Source organism: Zalophus californianus, chromosome 5 (assembly GCF_009762305.2).
Source record: "Zalophus californianus isolate mZalCal1 chromosome 5, mZalCal1.pri.v2, whole genome shotgun sequence".
Classification (NCBI taxonomy): Eukaryota; Metazoa; Chordata; class Mammalia; order Carnivora; family Otariidae; genus Zalophus; species Zalophus californianus.
In genome coordinates, this window is record NC_045599.1 from 122,134,986 (window position 1) to 122,152,257 (window position 17,272).

At 42.4% G+C, this 17,272-nt stretch overlaps 1 protein-coding gene across 1 annotated transcript; it reads right to left on the reverse strand.

Moving 5' to 3' along the window:
* Positions 1–2,376: 2,376 nt before the first annotated feature.
* PTGER4 (prostaglandin E receptor 4) lies at positions 2,377–17,249 on the reverse strand. Its single transcript, XM_027605909.2, has 3 exons — positions 16,649–17,249; positions 15,265–16,186; positions 2,377–5,595 (listed from the first exon to the last, which is right to left on the reverse strand). Exons 2-3 carry the CDS (start codon positions 16,141–16,143, stop codon positions 5,005–5,007), a joined length of 1,470 nt encoding a protein of 489 aa, XP_027461710.1. The 5' UTR covers positions 16,144–16,186; positions 16,649–17,249; the 3' UTR covers positions 2,377–5,004.
* Between the last annotated feature and the right edge of the window lie 23 nt (positions 17,250–17,272).

Here is a 17,272-nt window from a genome sequence, read left to right on the forward strand (position 1 = left end):
CCTTGCATTGAATCTTGTTTCACCCCTTCTCAAAAAGAAATATTGATCAAATTGTTCAGATTTTTGTGTGTGGACTTGCCATGGTTAAATGTTTTCTGGACATAGGAATGTTTGGCATACTCTTCTTTCTCTCCCATGCTGTGGAATGGGGTAGATGACCTAGAAAGGTAAAGATAGGGTAATGAATGAATGGTAGAGACACTGATATTGATATGAGGATAAGAGGCGCAACTATCTTTCTTTTTTTCCAAAGTGTTTCCAGCCTGCAGCTAAAGCCCCAGGTATGCCCCAGGACCCATGCTAACCAACAGGGTCAAATGTGCTGTTTTGTTGATTCTCTTTCTCTCTGGTTCCATTCGTTGTGTATCTGGAAAGCCACCTTGCGATCATACCTGCAGTATCTCAGATTCAGGTTTGGAGGTGCTGGGAAAGGCACGTGGTGGGGAGAGCAGTGGAAGAGAGCACACTTCATGGTGTGTTTTGTTCTGAAGCAATCACAAGGACAGCTTCACTGCTATCTGGAAGGAGAGCAAGGCTACTGAACCTTTCATAAGTTGAAACAGTATAAAGTGAAGAAGCAATGACAATGAATGTATATGGAAAAAATTTTGAGTTTTCTCAAACCCCCGAAATAACCTCTCTTAGACTTTTTTGATATTGTAGGACACATTTTGCCAACGAACACACAAAAGAACTCCAGATAAAGCACAGATGCTCACGGACACAGTTCAAGCCCTGGCGGCTTGGTGCCGAGAGGCTGAGTGTTGGTTCTGGGGCAAGAAGTTGGGGGACCACTGTCGCTGCTCAGGGCTGTGCTGCCTCTGGAATGGCTCGATGCAAAACCAACACTGAATGCTATTTTTGCTTTTCAACTTTTTGGCAAAAGCAAAAATCTTCTTTGGATTTCTTTGGGTTAGTGAAAACATACTAATGTAGGTCTTTTGCTAGAGTGAAGTGGTGTAATGCAAACCTTGGGAAGGTAGGGATTGCCTGTAGTTTAGGAAAAATGACCATCTCATGTCATGTGGCTATTTCTGCATTAAGATTTAAGGCCAAAGGCATAGCTAACAGTAAATACCACTATGCCTTGGTTTTCCCATGGGCCTTTGTGTTTGTGACCCCAGTAAGAAACCATGGAGAGGGTGGCTGCACTTTGGGAAAGGACTTTTGTATTCCATGGTCTTCTCATCAAAGTACCACTTTAATAGCTGTGCCAATCTAACCATCTTTCCTAACACACTTGACATGTTGGTTAGATTGTCTTAAAGATCATAAGATGGAGTTATGATTATCTTTCTCTCCACTAGATCCTATTGGGACCAGGTAGAGTTTAATACCAGCCAGTTAGACAATCAGAATTTTCTTGCTTAGAAAGTTTGAAGCTGTAAATGTTCAGGAACAAGTTTCCCACAAGAAACTATCTTCACATCACATAGCTGGTAAGTTTTATAAATAGATGTGGAATGGATGACGAACAATGCTGAAGTTTTTCTTCCTTGGCTGTTTTTTAATAAACCAGACTTAACAATCAAAAGACATTGTCGTGGACTGAATTGTATCTCCTTGAAATTCAGATGGTGAAGCCCTCTCCTTGACCCCATGTAACTGTATTTGGAGGTAGGGCCTTCAAGGAGGTAATTCAGGTCAAACAAGGTCATAAGGGTGGGCCCTAATCCAGTATGAGTAGTGTCCTTATAACAAAAGAGACATCAGGGAAGCAGGTGTACAAAGAGAAGGCCATGTGACAGCACAGCAGGAAAATGGCCATCTCAAGGCAAGGAGAGAGGCCCTAGGATAAGCCAAGCCTGCCAGCACCTTGATCTTAGACCTCCAGCTTCTAGAACTGTGAGAAAATAAATTTCTGCTTGAAGCCCCACAGTCTGTGGTATTTTGTTATGGTAGACTTAGCAAACTAATATGGACATAGAACTCAATTTAAAAATGCACAAAGGATTTGAATAGACATTTCTCTAGAGAAGATATACAAATGGCCAGTAAGCATGTGCAAAGGTTCTCAACATCATTAGTCACTAGGGAAATGCAAATCAAAATCACAGTGAGGTACCACTTCATATCCATTAGGACGGCTAGAACCAAAAAAGACAATAAGAAATATTGATGAGGAAAAGAAATATTGATGAAGATATGGAGAAATTGAAACCCTTGTACATTGCTGGTGGGAATGTAAAATGGTGCAGACACTTGGGAAAACAGTTTGGCAGTTCCTCAAAAAATTAAACATATAGTTAATATATGACCCAGCAATTTTATTCCCAGGTATATAGAGAATTGAAAACATGTTCACATAAAAACTTGTATACAAATACTACTATCAGAAATACAGAATTTTTTTTAAAAAAAGGGAAATACAGCAGTATTATTCAGCCATGAGAGGGAAATGTAGAACTGATTCATGCTACAACATGGATGAACCTTGAAAATATTATGCTAAGTGAAACAAGCCTGATATTGAAGGCCACATATTGTATGATGCCATTTATGTCCAGAACAGGAGAATCCGTAGAGATAGAGTGGTTGTCATGTGCTAGGGAGAGAGGAGAATGGGGAGTGACTGCTGATGGACAGGCATGTGGCTTCTTTTTGGGATGATAAGTATGTTCAGGAATCAGCAGTGATGGTTGATTCTGTGAACATACTAAAATATGGGGCAAACTTTATAATATGTGAATTTTATTTTAATTAAAAAAAGAATAAGCCAGAGTCTATATTCTGGATGGTGAACCTCTGAAGTGAAGTATGAGTGAGATTATGCTTTGAGTATTAGTAATACTAACTTGTGAATGAAGCTTAGTTTTTCCTCCATAAACACAGGTGATATATAGTATGTGTAGTATATTATAATATATAGATTTCATTTATATACAAATCTAAGGATTGCCTCATTGTCCATATACATGGGAGAAGAATGAAAGCCTCTTTCACAGGTAAAATATTCCCTGAAAACATTGTTTCTTAGGCTTTGGTTAGCATGGGGAAATGGAACATCTCAGGCTTGGACTAGAAGCTCCTTCTAAGCTATGCCGACCTCAGCTGAGAATCACTGTGCCTTCAGGCTTGTGAAGATGCCAGTCCCGTTTTTCTGACATCATCCAAAAATACCTTTAAAAACTTGCAAATGGCAAATCACAACCTCACTCCTGGGGATTACTCCGAGTATGTACTCATACTGCTACATCAGAGTCACCTAGGAGCTTTTCAGAAGTGTATACACCCCAGACCTACAGAATCAGAAAATCTGTTCTCACAAGCTCTCCGGATGACTCTAGTGCATGATCAAGTTTGAGAAGCACTGATTGAGAGAATTTACAAGTAGGAAGGGCCACAAGCTTATGCTAATTTTTTTGTAATAAATATTTGGGTTCTCCACATGCAGTAAGTTAGGCATAATATCGTCTCCCTGGTACTCTCCTCCACCCATACAAATGTGATTTTGAGTCCACCTTACACCCAGATCTTGGTTTCTCCCCAATATCATTCGCCATTAAGTGCATCCAAGGCTTTTTCCTGTTGTAACTTTTTTCCTAAATTTGATGTCACTTCAAAATAAAACAATTTAAAGATTCCAATTTAAAAGGATGTAGACGATGACCTGAAACCCAAAAATCACACAGGTTTTCCAAAACTGATGATACGGAACTCAGACTGAGTGTATTTATTTATTGTAATCTCCAAAATAATTTCAGTTGGTACAACTGCTTCTTAAAACCGTATCACTACCAGGCTCAGAATTTAATTACAACCAAGCAATTCACAAAAACATTTTAAGCAACAAAACATGCTTAGTACTTCCTTGAGAAAGGTCCTTCAAATGTGTACAGCGTCACTGGGTATTACACGAAGCCGCAAGAAGGTTACCCTCATGTGTCCAAGTCCTGCACTCTTTATGTTGTTAAACTCTTACGGCATCTGTGATAACTTCCACATCTCAAAATAAAGGCCTTCATGGTGCAACCTGCCTTCCTCTTAAATTTTAAAGGATACTCTAGATCATTCCTTAGGAAAGTAAAACTATGAACACTTTAAGAGGGAAAACAAGTTGCTTAGACTTCTTTTATATTATACACTTCAATTATGGGTTATTTATTCAGACTTTTTAAAATTCGTTATATTTTTAAAAGTATCAGTGGGGACAAAAGTAGAAAAAATATTTTAACCAGCAGGTTAGCTTCTTCCGAAATCACAGTTTTCTGGATAAATACATGTAGCATCACTAAAAATTTTTCACTATGTATCACACATAACTTGGAAAGAACTTTAATATTTTGGACTATAATGTTCATGTCTTAAAATAGTATTTTGCTTTATTCCTTTTATAATATTAAACTCTTTCTTTTAAAAATTTATATCTTTTTTTTATAGCTATGAGTCTCACTGTGTATTTTCCACACCTTGGCCTGAACTTGTTTATGAAAAAAATCTAACATCTGCAACTTCAGCTGGTTATACTGGGAAGAAGGGGGTTACCATAATTTTATTATACCTTGTATTAACAATAAACCTTCTCACAGAGAAGAAAATACTTTAAATACCTTAAGTCATATTTACAACAGTAAAATTCACATTTCATGCTTTAGTGAGACACTTAAATCACAAGATAGTCCTCATAGTTTATTGGAATAGAGCCCTTCCATACCTGGCCTTCTGCTGTATGCCAGATATAAAGCTCTGGATGTTATGAAAATAGCAAAACTTATGCCATCCTCCTATCAAGTAGAAAAACTGAGGGTAGATCTTCCCAGCCATCAAGTGGTGACAGAAATCCTGTGTCATAGTGAAGTGAAAACCAATGTGCTTCAGACCCTGGGTCCCCTATGAATCAACTTGATTGGAAAGTGCTAAAGAGCCCAGATGTTCTTTAATGTGAGTTGAAGGACAAACAGCCCTTCTGCGCACAGCGAAACACTTCATTTATGTGTCTGTTGCACAGGATTTTATATGCTTCCAGAAATAGCAGAAATAGTGCTGTATTTCTTTCCTTAGCTACTATATACATTTTTCTGATAAGTTCAGTGTTTCATTGGGAAATGTGACTTGCAGAGAGTTCCCCTTGGGGGCAGGCCCAGACCTGCTGCTCCCACTAACCTCGTCCACCAGTAACACACTCTCTGAATCCTGCCCCTGGGAGGAGTCCGAGGTCTCTGATATTCGCAAAGTCCTCAGGGAGGTGGTGTCTGCCTGGGCCGGGCCCGTGCCAGGTACACCGGGAAGCAGATTCCTGCCGCCAAGACCATTTTCACTGAGGTCCGGCATGTACAGGAGGGTCTGAGATGTGCTGCTGATCTCCTTCAGCTCTCGGGAGAGGAAGGAGCGGGAGTGGCCAGACATGGCGGAAGATGTCCTTCTGCTGTCTGAGCAGTGCTGTCCCGAACGGTCTCTGCGGGACCCGCCAATGCGGCAGAAGAGGCACTTGATCTTCTCTATTGCTTTGCTGAGCACGGTCTTCCGCAGAAGGATATAGATCCAGGGGTCCAGGATGGGGTTCACAGCAGCAATTCGGATGGCCTGCAAGTCTGGGTTTTTGCTGATTTCTTGCACCAAACGTGGCTGATATAACTGGTTGATGAACACCCGTACCTGCATAAATGAGATGCCCACATTTAGATTTTGTCATGAATCAACTGGGGAAATAGTTGCATCAGTGTCTAACCTAGTAACGTTAGCTAGCTGCCCACTTTTCTATTAATAAGTGCCGAGTAAGAGCAGCTTACACAATAAGCCTCAGAAAAACCGGTAATTGTGTAATTGCATTTGTTTTGAGTTAGTGTAACTTTAATATTTCTGTAACTATCTTATGAGTATCTTCCTTCAAAGATGGTATACAAAAAATGCAATGTATATATAGGCAACACATGCATAAAGTGTCCTTGAGAAACATTTTATTAACTTTATTTTTGTGAGTGCTTTTAAGTTTTTGCAATTCAAATGAAGTATCTTTCCCCCCTCCATAGCCATCGATTTCCCTTATGCCAGTTGCCTTTTAATTTTTTAAATTTTATTAATTTTTCTTAAAGATTTTATTTATTTATTTGCCTGAGAGAGAGCACGAGAAGGCAGAGCAGTGGGCAGAGGGAGAAGCAGAGTCCCTGCTGAGCAGGGTGCCCGATGCAGGGCTCGACCCCACGAGTCCCTCCAGTTGCCTTTTTATATATGTAAATGAAACTCATTTTGTAAGTCGACCCACCATCCAATCATCACAGAAAAGTCCAGAGATTTCCTTTATTATAGAGTCCAGTAAGAATACACTGGAAACTTTTAAACCACTCTCTGAATCTCCTATCATCCAGTATGACCAGAGAATAGTTTTCATTTTCTCTATAGAGGCTGTTCCCCAGTTATAGTAATCCCCTAGTGGTACCAAGTCTTCCTTCAAACACCTCTTCCAATCTTTTCCCTCGCACTGCATTTCTCACCTGGATTATTGCATCAGCCACCCAAGTAGCTTTCCCACCTCCAATTCCTCTCCTCTCCAATCCATCCTCCAAACTGCCACCAGAGGATTCTGTCTAGAAAGCAGATCTGACTGTGCTGCTCAATTGCTAAACTTTTGGTGGCTCCGGGCTGCTTGCAAACTATAGTTTTGCTCAACAACTGTCACTCGGTGAATCCTTCCTGAAACTCCCGGCAGAATCAGTCCCTCCTGGGTGGCTTAGTCGGTTAAGTGTCTGCCTTCAGCCCAGGTCATGATCTCCTGGTCCTGGGATCGAGTCCCGCCTTGGGCTTGGAGCCTGCTTCTCTCTCTCCCTCTGCCTCCCTGCTTATGCTCTCTCTTTCTCAAATAAATAAAATCTTAAAAACAAAATCCGTCCCTCCTTTCTGTCTATATAGCATTTGAGCCAGTAAATAGCCAAGTGCTGAGAGCACCTCTGCACAGACCAGTAGGGAAGACAGCTGGTTCTACCGCAGTTTGAGTTATTTATGGCAAAAGGCATGTCTGCCAGCCCACCACAGGATGGGTAGGCATAAATGAAGGGAACACAAGGAGACCCTAACAACCTGTTTGCCATTTTGGAGTCTTATTTTTGGCAGTTCACAAATTTTGCTCTTATCCTAATCACTTAGTTACTCATATTCTTTCACGCATTTCATCATTTAAGAGTAGGCACTTATTGTGTGTTAGGCATTGCGGTAAGTCTGGCCACAAAAAGTTGCATTAAATACCACAAACTTCTTGAAGGCAGAGTAACCTACAGTGCAGAAGACAGGAAGGAGAACCAGCTGTGACTGCAAGGTGATTAAATGAAACGGGAGAAGAATCTAAGGGGGCACGACTAATCCAGATCGGGAGGCGAGAGCGTGAGAGGACTCCTCCTGCAGGAGGAGGGAGCTTGCCTGGAGTTTTTGTTGGATGAGGGGGAGTTTGCTAAATTTAGAAGGAAGGACATAGCATTTCAAATAGAGGTAATTCCATGTGTAAAGTCATGGAAGAATGAAATAATATGCCAACTTCAAATGATTTAATGAAGAAAGCATGAATTTATATAAACTTAAGGATGACTACATTTTACTCCTTAGAGGAAAAAGCACTTGCTAAATGTACACTCTTAAAGTTACTTATATTAATTTTTTTTAGATTTTATTTATTTGACAGAACGAGAGAGAGAGAGTACAAGCAGGGAGAACAGCAGAAGGAGAGGGAGAAGCAGATTCTCTGCTGAGCAGGGAGCCCAATGTGGGGCTCGATCCTGGGACCCAGGGATCATGACCTGAGCTGAAGGCAGTCACTCAACCGACTGAGCAACCCAGGTGCCCCTTAAATTTACTCTTAGAGTATTATTGTCTAAATCTTACTTCTAATTCCACCAGGATTTTTATAGAAAGATCTCACCTCACATAAAAAGTGGTTTTAAGATAATTGATCTCTGTCTTTAGCAATTATTTAGTAATTATCACTTGCCTTTGGTAATTATTTTAAGTTACAGAGAAGAGTGGAGTCTCAGCCAAGGAGGATGCATAAGAACCTAAAAAGGAGAAGGAACTCACAAAAGCAGAGCTGGAGCCATTTAACTAGGGGCAAATATCTCTAACTTTAACAAGACTTGAGGACATTGCTACTTTACCATACAGTATAATAATTAATATTCCTGGTATATCAATCACTATGAAACAGAAGAGATATTTTAGAAAGATTTAGAACAGTTTAGATAAGCTTAAAATGAAGGAAATAAATCTGCAAAACTCAACTCATGAGAAACTTGTTTCTAGAGGAAGCTAGATCAGTGAGGTGTAACCATACTTCTATTTCTTCCTTAGTGGGAATTCGGACCTTGATCAGCTCAGGTCCATAGTCCTTTTCTAAGAAGTTATTGTTTTTCATTTGTGGTTATTTTGTTGTTATTCATTTGGTTTTTTGTTTGTTTGTTTTTGGTTGCAAAACCTGAGCTAAACTTATTTCGGCAGTAAAACCTGAACTGAACTAGATAGGCTATTTGCAGTTTATTTATACTACTGAGTGTAAGTATTCCTGTGATTTGCTTCAGAGATATCGTCCCAATTACATATTATACAGTATATTACTAAAGTGGTTTTCTAAAAGCCAAGAAATTCTGAATTCTAAAACACCTCTGGCCCTAAATGTTTTGGATAAGGGATTATGATCCTGTAAATCTCACAGAATAAAATAAAATGGTCAAATGGCTCTCACTAGCATGAAATTAATACCTTGATCTCTGGAAGATAGCTAAATCAAAGGTGAGCTAGGATAACAGAAGTATATGATGTCTTAAAAGACTTTCAGAAACTGCTTGGATAAGTGATACTAACAAGACAAAGCAGGATTGATTGTCTATCTTTACAAAAAAATAGTGAAACAAAGCATTTTGGTTTCTTCTTACCATAATCTTTATTGAGGCACTGAGCTGTGTTTGGTCTACAGGCCTTTTCTTAGATGAAGTGTTGCCAAGACTTGAAGGTTTTGAGGAACTTATCAAGCCACCCTGTCGGTGGCTGATTCTGGTCTGGGCCCCAGATCTCCTGATGAATCCCATGTTGTTTTTTCTGTTCTACAGGCTGGCTGGCTTTCTGTTTAAGAATTATTTCCTGACAATGGAATCACTGGTACAAAGCATGAGGTTAATATATTACTCACATCACCTACTGTGTTCCTAAGGGTAAAAGAAATAGTGGACTTAAATGTGTTAGTATCAGGCCTTCCCTGTGCATAGCCTTTAGGAAAAAAACCTAGGCAGGGTCTGTGAGAACTTGAGACTTATAGCCTCTAGGTGGCGGTGTTGCTCCACCTGGGAGTTTTTGCTCCACAGGCCCTCCCTAAGCAGCAGTTCGCGCGGCCATCTCTAAGACCCTCTTACAGAGCAGAATCTTGGTGAAGTCTGAACTTTGCATTTCTGAGATTTTTAACATTGAAATCTTTTGTTGCTGGTTGCCTCTCCCACCCCTACCTCAAAAGAAACAGGATTAGTTCTGAAAGGAGGAAAATTTTTGAATGGTTGTAATGGATATAAAAGGAATGAAATCTGTAGCTATTTACAGGAATGTACTAGGAGTTAGCATTTTATTTTAAAATTTCTATGACGTTTTAGAAAAGCCAGAGAGTTGTAAAAAATTAATAATTGGGCTTTCGTAAGCGAAGGTGATGAGAGGCAAGGAAAGCATCACATCAATCTGTGTCTCACTTCATCCACGGCCCTAGTTGATTTTGACTCGGGTCCAAGGGAATGAAGGAAGCCCTATTTAGAGTTCCATGGGCGTGTGTGTGTGTGTGTGTGTGTGTGTGTGTGTGCGTGTGTGCAAGCTTACAATTAATATAAGCCACTGAGCCTGTGTGTGTGTGTGTGTGTGTGTGTGTGTGTGTGTGTGTGTGTGCAAGCTTACAATTAATATAAGCCACTGAGCCTGGTTACTTAATGTCATTTTAGCAAAGAGGAGCCCATAAGGTAGCAATAAAGACGAATATGAAAAGCAACATTTCAAGTTCAGATAAAAACATTCGCAAAAGTTGGTCAAATTGTTTGAAAAAAAACAAATCAAGACAAACCAGTTTTCCTTTGCAGTGTGTTCTCACTGGAGATTGACTTGAGGTGGAGAAAAAGACAAAAATGAACAAAAGCTCCATGCACTCCATAATGTTTTAAAGTCTAGCAATCTCTGCCTCACTTTAAAGGCTACTTGGTTTGCTCTCCCCAAAGCAGCAGGGATGGGAATATCCACAGCAGTGTTCAATGTCATGTGGGGAGGAGAAAGCGCTTTTCTGGAATTCCTGTCCAACAGGAATGCTTCACAAATAAACATGTTCAGGCAGTTTTCAGTGCTGGAAGAGTGTGATAAAACAGAACCTCTGCATTGGGGGAAAAAGACACCTTAAAACACTTCACTGGATACAAACAACATATATACTCTCTTGCAATTTTAAAAGCGAATCTATTTTTTAGGAGCCGCAGATTTGTGCGTGTGGTTTATCTTTAACATTGGCAGACATTACCATATTCTAAAGTGCTTGAAGATGACTAGAGCTTAGGACTCAGGAGCACTGGAACGTAACTTGGGAGAAAATATGATAAATTCAAAACAAGGTGTGAGGACAGGAGAGCTATAAGGGAGGCTGTATGTTGTAAAGGTACACACACACGCTCTGAATCAAACAAACCTGTTTTCAAATCCTGGCTCTGCTCCTTCTAATTCATGTGCAGATGATGAAAGTGCTTCGTATATAATGCCTGGCACACAACATATATGTCTGCTGTCCTTGCTTTCTTGGTAACGCATACATGGAAGTTTGGCTACTGTGGAATATAGGAATAATTTCAAAACCATAGCTTAGAAGTAGCTTCGGGGTGTAAAGGATTTGGTATCAAAAACATGTACTTCCTATGTAAGAAAAACCAGTTAGCAGGGAATGTCTAATTGAAAAAGCATGTTGAAATTTTGATGAGACTGATTTAGTCACTGACTGTCAAAGTACAAATGCTTTCCAATAAATGACAAGATCCTAGAGCGGGATTTGTGTGTGCTATGTGTTCTGTTCCAAGAACATAAATGGAATTATGTGTGTGTGCTGTTATCTAACTGCCCTGTGAAGAATCCAAAATTGACACAGCTGTTACTAGAAATTCTTCCCACTTTTTTTTAATGACCAAAAAAAAAAAAATCTTTAAGTAAAGGATAGTGGAAAGACTTCTTGCCCATGTGATGGTGTAAGAGTGCTCCGTTCTCCTTCCCTCTGGATCAGTAACTAGCCATTTACTCCAGGCAAATTACTTAATCTCTACACGTCTGTCTCCACATTGAAAATATATTTCTGAAGTTGTGTTTTGTTTTTTTTTCTCTACTTGAACTTTCAATATTCTAATGGGAGATTACAAGAATCACTTCGTCTCTGGGGGGAAAAATCTTGTTAGTAGATGTTCCATAAAACGGAGCCTTGGCAGGTCAGCAAAGCATGGTGTAAAAGTCCATGAGACCGGATGCCCTCCAGCCCCCCAGCAAATTGCAGAAGGATAGAAATTCCTCATGTGCCTTTGAGAAGACTGAGGAGCGAGTGAAAATATTGGCTAGCCCTGCTTTCTTCACAAGTCAGACAAGATGCCGGAGGTGGGAATCCCTTTCACGGGCTACTCTGCAGTGTTCAAAGTTCCAGCACTAACTTGGTCTGCAATTCCATGCTTATGACTAAAACACCGCTTTCAGGAACTTCTATGTTTTTAACTTAGCCAAATTTATTTGAAAAAATAATCAAACCCTTCAGGTTCTGCTGTAAGAGTACTCGAATTTATGGCATTGCTCTTATGCCTTTAACTGATTTGTACTCATCTGAAATTCCATCAGATGACTCCACTTCCAGTTTGCTTCCGGTAAACAAAAGTCTATCTTTTTCCAGTTTTCCTCTGCTCTAATAAATCTCTCTTGATTGAATGCTGGTGTAGGCTTTACAGAGACAACTGGTTTATAGTAAACAACCAAATAAACACTCACAGGAAGCTATTTTCCTAAAGATCAATGTTTTACTTGTCCAAAGCAGAAGATGAATCAAACTGGCCATTCTACCCCTAACAGAGATGAATCCTTGTTATTTCAGAGTAAGAAGAAAGAAAGTAAGAGAAGGAAGTAAGCGGTAAATTTGACCTCGGCTTGCCTATGCAAGGGAGAAAATGCCTTTTCAAATCCTACAGCGTTCACTGTTCAGTTTCGAGGCAAAAGATTTGATTTTAATTGTTATCTCGACATTAGTAACTGTAAAATTGGGCACCAGAAGTTGATCTAGCTCTAGTATTTAACACTGGGACCTTAGGAGGCTGTCTTGTTTGCATATTTCTGAAGAATTCAATCCCTTTTACATTTATCTTAAGTGTAGACTCTTTCATTTCTTCAGCTTTTTGTGGTTTAAAAAAACCAGAGACTGATTTTAAATGGAATAGGCAAAATGACAAGAACCACCTTCCCACCAAATCTTGTCATGTAATATTCCTTGTCAAATGTACTTATGAACCTTCTCTGTTCATTTTAGAAAATTTCTCAAGTTTAGCAGAGTTTCTTATATCCATGATTAATTTCCCAAGCTTTCTCAAATTTCCATTCCAAGCTCTATGTATGAGACGTGTTTTGGATAACAAATTAAAATTTACTTTTTTTCTATGAAACTCAGTATCAAGTGCCCTCTAAGAGCCACTGTAGTTTTTCTTCCCTGGTGTCCAAAAGACAAAATTCGGCTGCTTGTTAACCTTATACAATGTGTCAAGCTTTCTGAAACTCCAAGGAAACTCTATTTGCTCTATTAGCCTTTCGGAAGCATTTTAAGTGTTTTGAAAGGTTTGATTTTCCTCAAATAGGATTAGCAACTAACTTGATTTGATAAAGGTAAAAAAGGTGCTTCATTAGTTTCCTTGGAACTGAAGATAGGTCCAACTGCTTTAAATGTCAGCGTTCAGAAACTTTAAACTTAAATTACAATCTGAGTATGAGAAACATTAAAATACAAGAAAGTCGTAAAAGTAATAAGCCAAGGAAGACTATAGTTATGGGTAAATTCCCCTTTTAACTCTTCCAGTAACAGCCAAACTGTGGGTGGGTGGGTAGTATAATGACCTCCTTGATTATCATTAATTTACAACTAAATTGATTCTGAAATTAGAGTCCGGTAGCCAGAACTAAAGGCTAAACACTGAAGCTACTATTACTTGTATGATTCCTTATTACTTACAAAGGCACATGTCTACTTTACTATGATTACTTTTTAGCTGAGCCAGTTTCAATTTTCAGAGTAAAATTACTTAGTATCTACTGTACGTTACTGACTTTATATAATAGTGGATAGTATTTGTTAGTTAAAATGTGGCTAATTTGCAGACTACAAGTATAGCTCCTATAGTGTCTTACCTCTAGCTTCTCAAGTAACTTCAAAGGCTTTGTGATAAATGGCCCCATACCACAGGGGCAGGTCCACTTCAGCCCATAAAATGAATGAAGTTTTTTATGCCTCTCTAGATGCTCCAAGAAAACAATTCATCTGTCACTGTGCAATCAATCATCAACAGCTTCATATGCTTACCTTCATATTTTAGAAGTATGTGCATGTTGCTGAACTAGATGTAATGCTAGTTCCTTAAAGTGGATGTTCTTCTGTACATAACAGCCCCTCACTTTGTCATTTACTGTTCTGTAAAACTTAAGGCTCAGCCGGAGAAAGGAGCCCTAGCAGGAGCAGGGTTGTTTCTTCCAAAATCTCACGGTATTCTGAGTTGCCATTACAGACAGTAAAATATATTTATGTGGCTCAAGTGTGACTTAACTCGGTAAATTATACTGGATCCTGGAATGGTTTAAAGGCCCTTCTGGCCAATTATATTTATTTCTGTTTATACAAATTGTCAAGAAGCTACTGTATGCTGGCTCTCAGCCACATCTAAGTTCCTTTCATTTACACTCACTTTTATCACAGATAAAATATTTTTATATGAAAGATCCCTGGACCATATTAATAAGAGAAAGAAAGGAAGAATAGTTCATTACATTTATTTTCTCTTGTTCCCAATCAGCAGAAGAAAGAAAAGTCCTCTCTTTTTGAGTTGGTAGTTTAGAATTTCTAGAAATACAGTGTTTTGAGAGATGGAAAAACTCAGAATCTGTTGCTTTCAAGAGGAACTCTGGAGAAGGTGTTATGTGCATGAGCCGATCAGTTTCTGGTGCATTCTGGTTTAATGATAGGCAAAGTAGAGAAGTAGGTGTGTTTTCAGCCTTTCTGCTTGTAACATTTTAAAAGCTAATCCAAAGGCAATTTTAAAGAAGGCGGTGTCCTAAAAGTGAAGTGTGCCAAAACTCAAATGCACACACTGTACGAAGGCCAAAATTAGAAATGTTCTAGGAGTGAGACATGATGTAATATTATGTGTTTGGAGTCAGGTGGGTCTGAGGTTCATCACAAGTTGCAGAGTTTTGGCTTGGCAGTAACTAGATCACCATCTCTAAAGCCTCCTTTCTTTAGAATGGCACTGTACCTCTCACAGTTGTTGAGAATGCAAATTCAGTAACCCGTGTACATCAGCCGGCCCTTCATAGGCCCCTTGAGAATCCTGGCTTTCCTGGTTCCAAGAAAGAATGAAGGAACCTAACTCTGGGCCGTGCCCTAGTAGGAACTGTGACCCCCACCTGCAGTGCACACAGCACAGTAAAGAGCAGGGAATCTAGCCTGACAGTGTAGGTCTGCTAAATTTATTTTAAGCAAGTCACGCCCTGTGTCATGTGAGGGTGTCAGACTAGACCAAAACGCATCCAATCTCTCTAGCTCTAAACTGCCACATAATCTACCAAAACAAACAAACAAACCAAAAGGAAAAAAACCCCGTGCATAAATCAAAGCACCAAACACCCACTGCCCTAAGGAATGGTGTTTAACAAAGAGATCACCACCCCGGAGGTTTCGGGCTTCTGCGGTTCACTGTGGAGGACTTAAGTCACACTACAGCGGTTTCCCCTCCACATCTGACAGAGTGGCAGGTGTTCTCGGAAGCCTCAAGGCCAATGTCAGGCAGCAAGGGGTAGGGGCTGTCCCGGGAGAGAAAGGAAACCAGGCTTTCGGAGAAAGAAACTCGGGGGCCTAGGAGAAAAGCACCTGCTACATCTCACTGGGGAGGTTGGCCTGCTCTGTGAGAAGCCGAGTGTGGAAAGCCCAGCCTGGACCTGGAGGACAAGTTCACCGTCAAGGCACGAGAGGGAATAGAGGAAGCGGTAGACGGAGGAGGGAGGTGGATGCGGGGAAAGGGCCCAGAAAGGCCCCCTTCCCGGGAGGCCACTCACCACGAGCGGGATGGAGCAGATAAGCACCACCAGGGAGGTGGCGATGAGTAAGATGACCATCTGGATCTCGGCGCCCGCTATTCCGCGGAAACTCCGGCGGCGGCGAAAGTCGCTGAGGCGCGGCAGAACGGGGGAGGCGGCGGTCGGGTTGCTGCGGCAGGGGGCCCAGGGCACCGCGACTGGGCCCGCCGCGTGGTGCTGCTCGGTGCCCAGCGAGGTGCGGCGCATGAACTGGCGGTGCATGCGGAGCAGCGCACCGCACACCAGCACATTGCAGAGCACGGTGGCGAGAATGAGGAAGGAGCTGAAGCCCGCGTACATGTAGGAGAAGGCGGCGTGCGCCGTCACGTTGGTGGTCCAGTCAATGAAGCACCAGGTGTCCGGGTACTGCAGCCGCGAGCTGCCCAGGCCCATGTTGGGCAACGCGCAGAAGAGCACGTTGGATGCATAGACCGCGACGAGCGTGAGGCCGGCCAGCCGCTTGTCCACGTAGTGGCTGTAGAAGTAGGCGTGGTTGATGGCCAGGTAGCGCTCGATACTCATGGCACAGATGATGCTGAGGCCGGACAGGCTGAAGAAGAGCAGGATGAAGGTGCTGTACTCGCAGAGTGCTTCGCCTCCGGGCCACTGGCCCTTCATGTACGTGGCGATGGTCACCGGGCTCACCAGCAACGTGCCCAGCAGGTCGGTGACGGCCAGCCCGCACACCAACGTATAGAAGGTCGTCTCCTTCTGCTCTTTGCGCGACTTGCACAGCACCACGATGGCCACCAGGTTGCCCACTACCCCGAAGATGAACATCACCGCCGGGATGGTCACCGGGCTGTTCGGACGGTCAGGGGTAGAGGAGGCGGACGCATTGACCCCAGGAGTGGACATGGTGGTGACCCTCGGTACGCAGCCTTGGAGTTCGAGGCTGGGTCTGGGGATGGTAGGAAAGACAAAGGCCCGGTGAGCGGAAATGACCACTTGCAAGGTGTCAGACCCGCGCCCAAGAAACAATATTCTGATGAGACAAGAGGAACAACTGGATCCTGCATCGTGGATTGTAAACACTGACCACCTTCGGCTACCGAAATCGCCAGGCTCCGGATACTTCCTGCCAGAAGCACCACTCTCCTGCCATTGGTAATTTGTCAGTTGATACTGCCATTCTCTCCTCCTCCCCCAGCCCAACTCTCTCCACTGCCAAGATGAACAAGACCTATCTCTAGGGATAAGTGAGTGGTTCGCTCTTATTCCCGACAGATTCTGAGTCAATAAAATCCTCACTCAAAACAAGTTACGGAAGGCAATTTGGAAAGCGCACTCGCTCCTCCCGGGCTCCGGTCGAGGAGCGCCCGCCCACCGCTCTCGGCCCAGTGCCCCCAAACCCTCATCCTACCTGTGGGAGCCGCGGCGATGGGGGCCGCGGAGGACCCCAGGGTCAAGACTCAGACGTCCACCACACGCCTCCAACCTGCCCTCGGTCTCGCCCGCTCAGTGTAGAGCTTGCCAAGCCTTTGTCTTCTCAGAACCGGGTCTCTGTGGCTGCCAATTTTCCGGAACTGGGGTCAGAATGGCAAGCTTTCGAACACTTGGGAGAGCCAGAAGGGTAGCGGGATGGGTCAATTCAACCTGATCTTGGATTCTTTCTTTCTTTCTTCTTTTTTTCTTCCGTACCTTCAAAGACGGGACCAAACTTTGAGGAGCCCGCAGGTCCGGTCCCCCGGCGGACAGCGCGCAGGTGTGGGGCCGCGCGCGCAGGTGGCACGGAGCCTCAGTCCCGGATTCGGGCCGCGGTCCTCCTCAGCCCTGGGCAGCACGGGCGGCTATCGGGGCTGGCGGCTGACACTGAGGGTGCTTCCGACGCCCCAGGGGCGGTTTGAGGTCCGCTCGGCCTGAGGTTCTGACCTGGGATCTTTCATCTTTTTACTCCTGGCTGCAGGGTTTCGAGCTCCGCTCTCGCCCTTCCAGCCTCTGTACAAACTTTTCTCCTGCTCCAAGTTTCCCTGGCGGAGGCGGGGCC

Coding starts and splice junctions, on each gene's coding strand:
- PTGER4 (XM_027605909.2), bottom strand. CDS start 16,143: ATGTCCACTCCTGGGGTCAATGCGTCCGCCTCCTCTACCCCTGACCGT. Junction 5,596..15,264: donor TCTGCTCCATCCCGCTCGTG/GTGAGTGGCCTC, acceptor TCATTTATGCAG/GTACGGGTGTTCATCAACCA.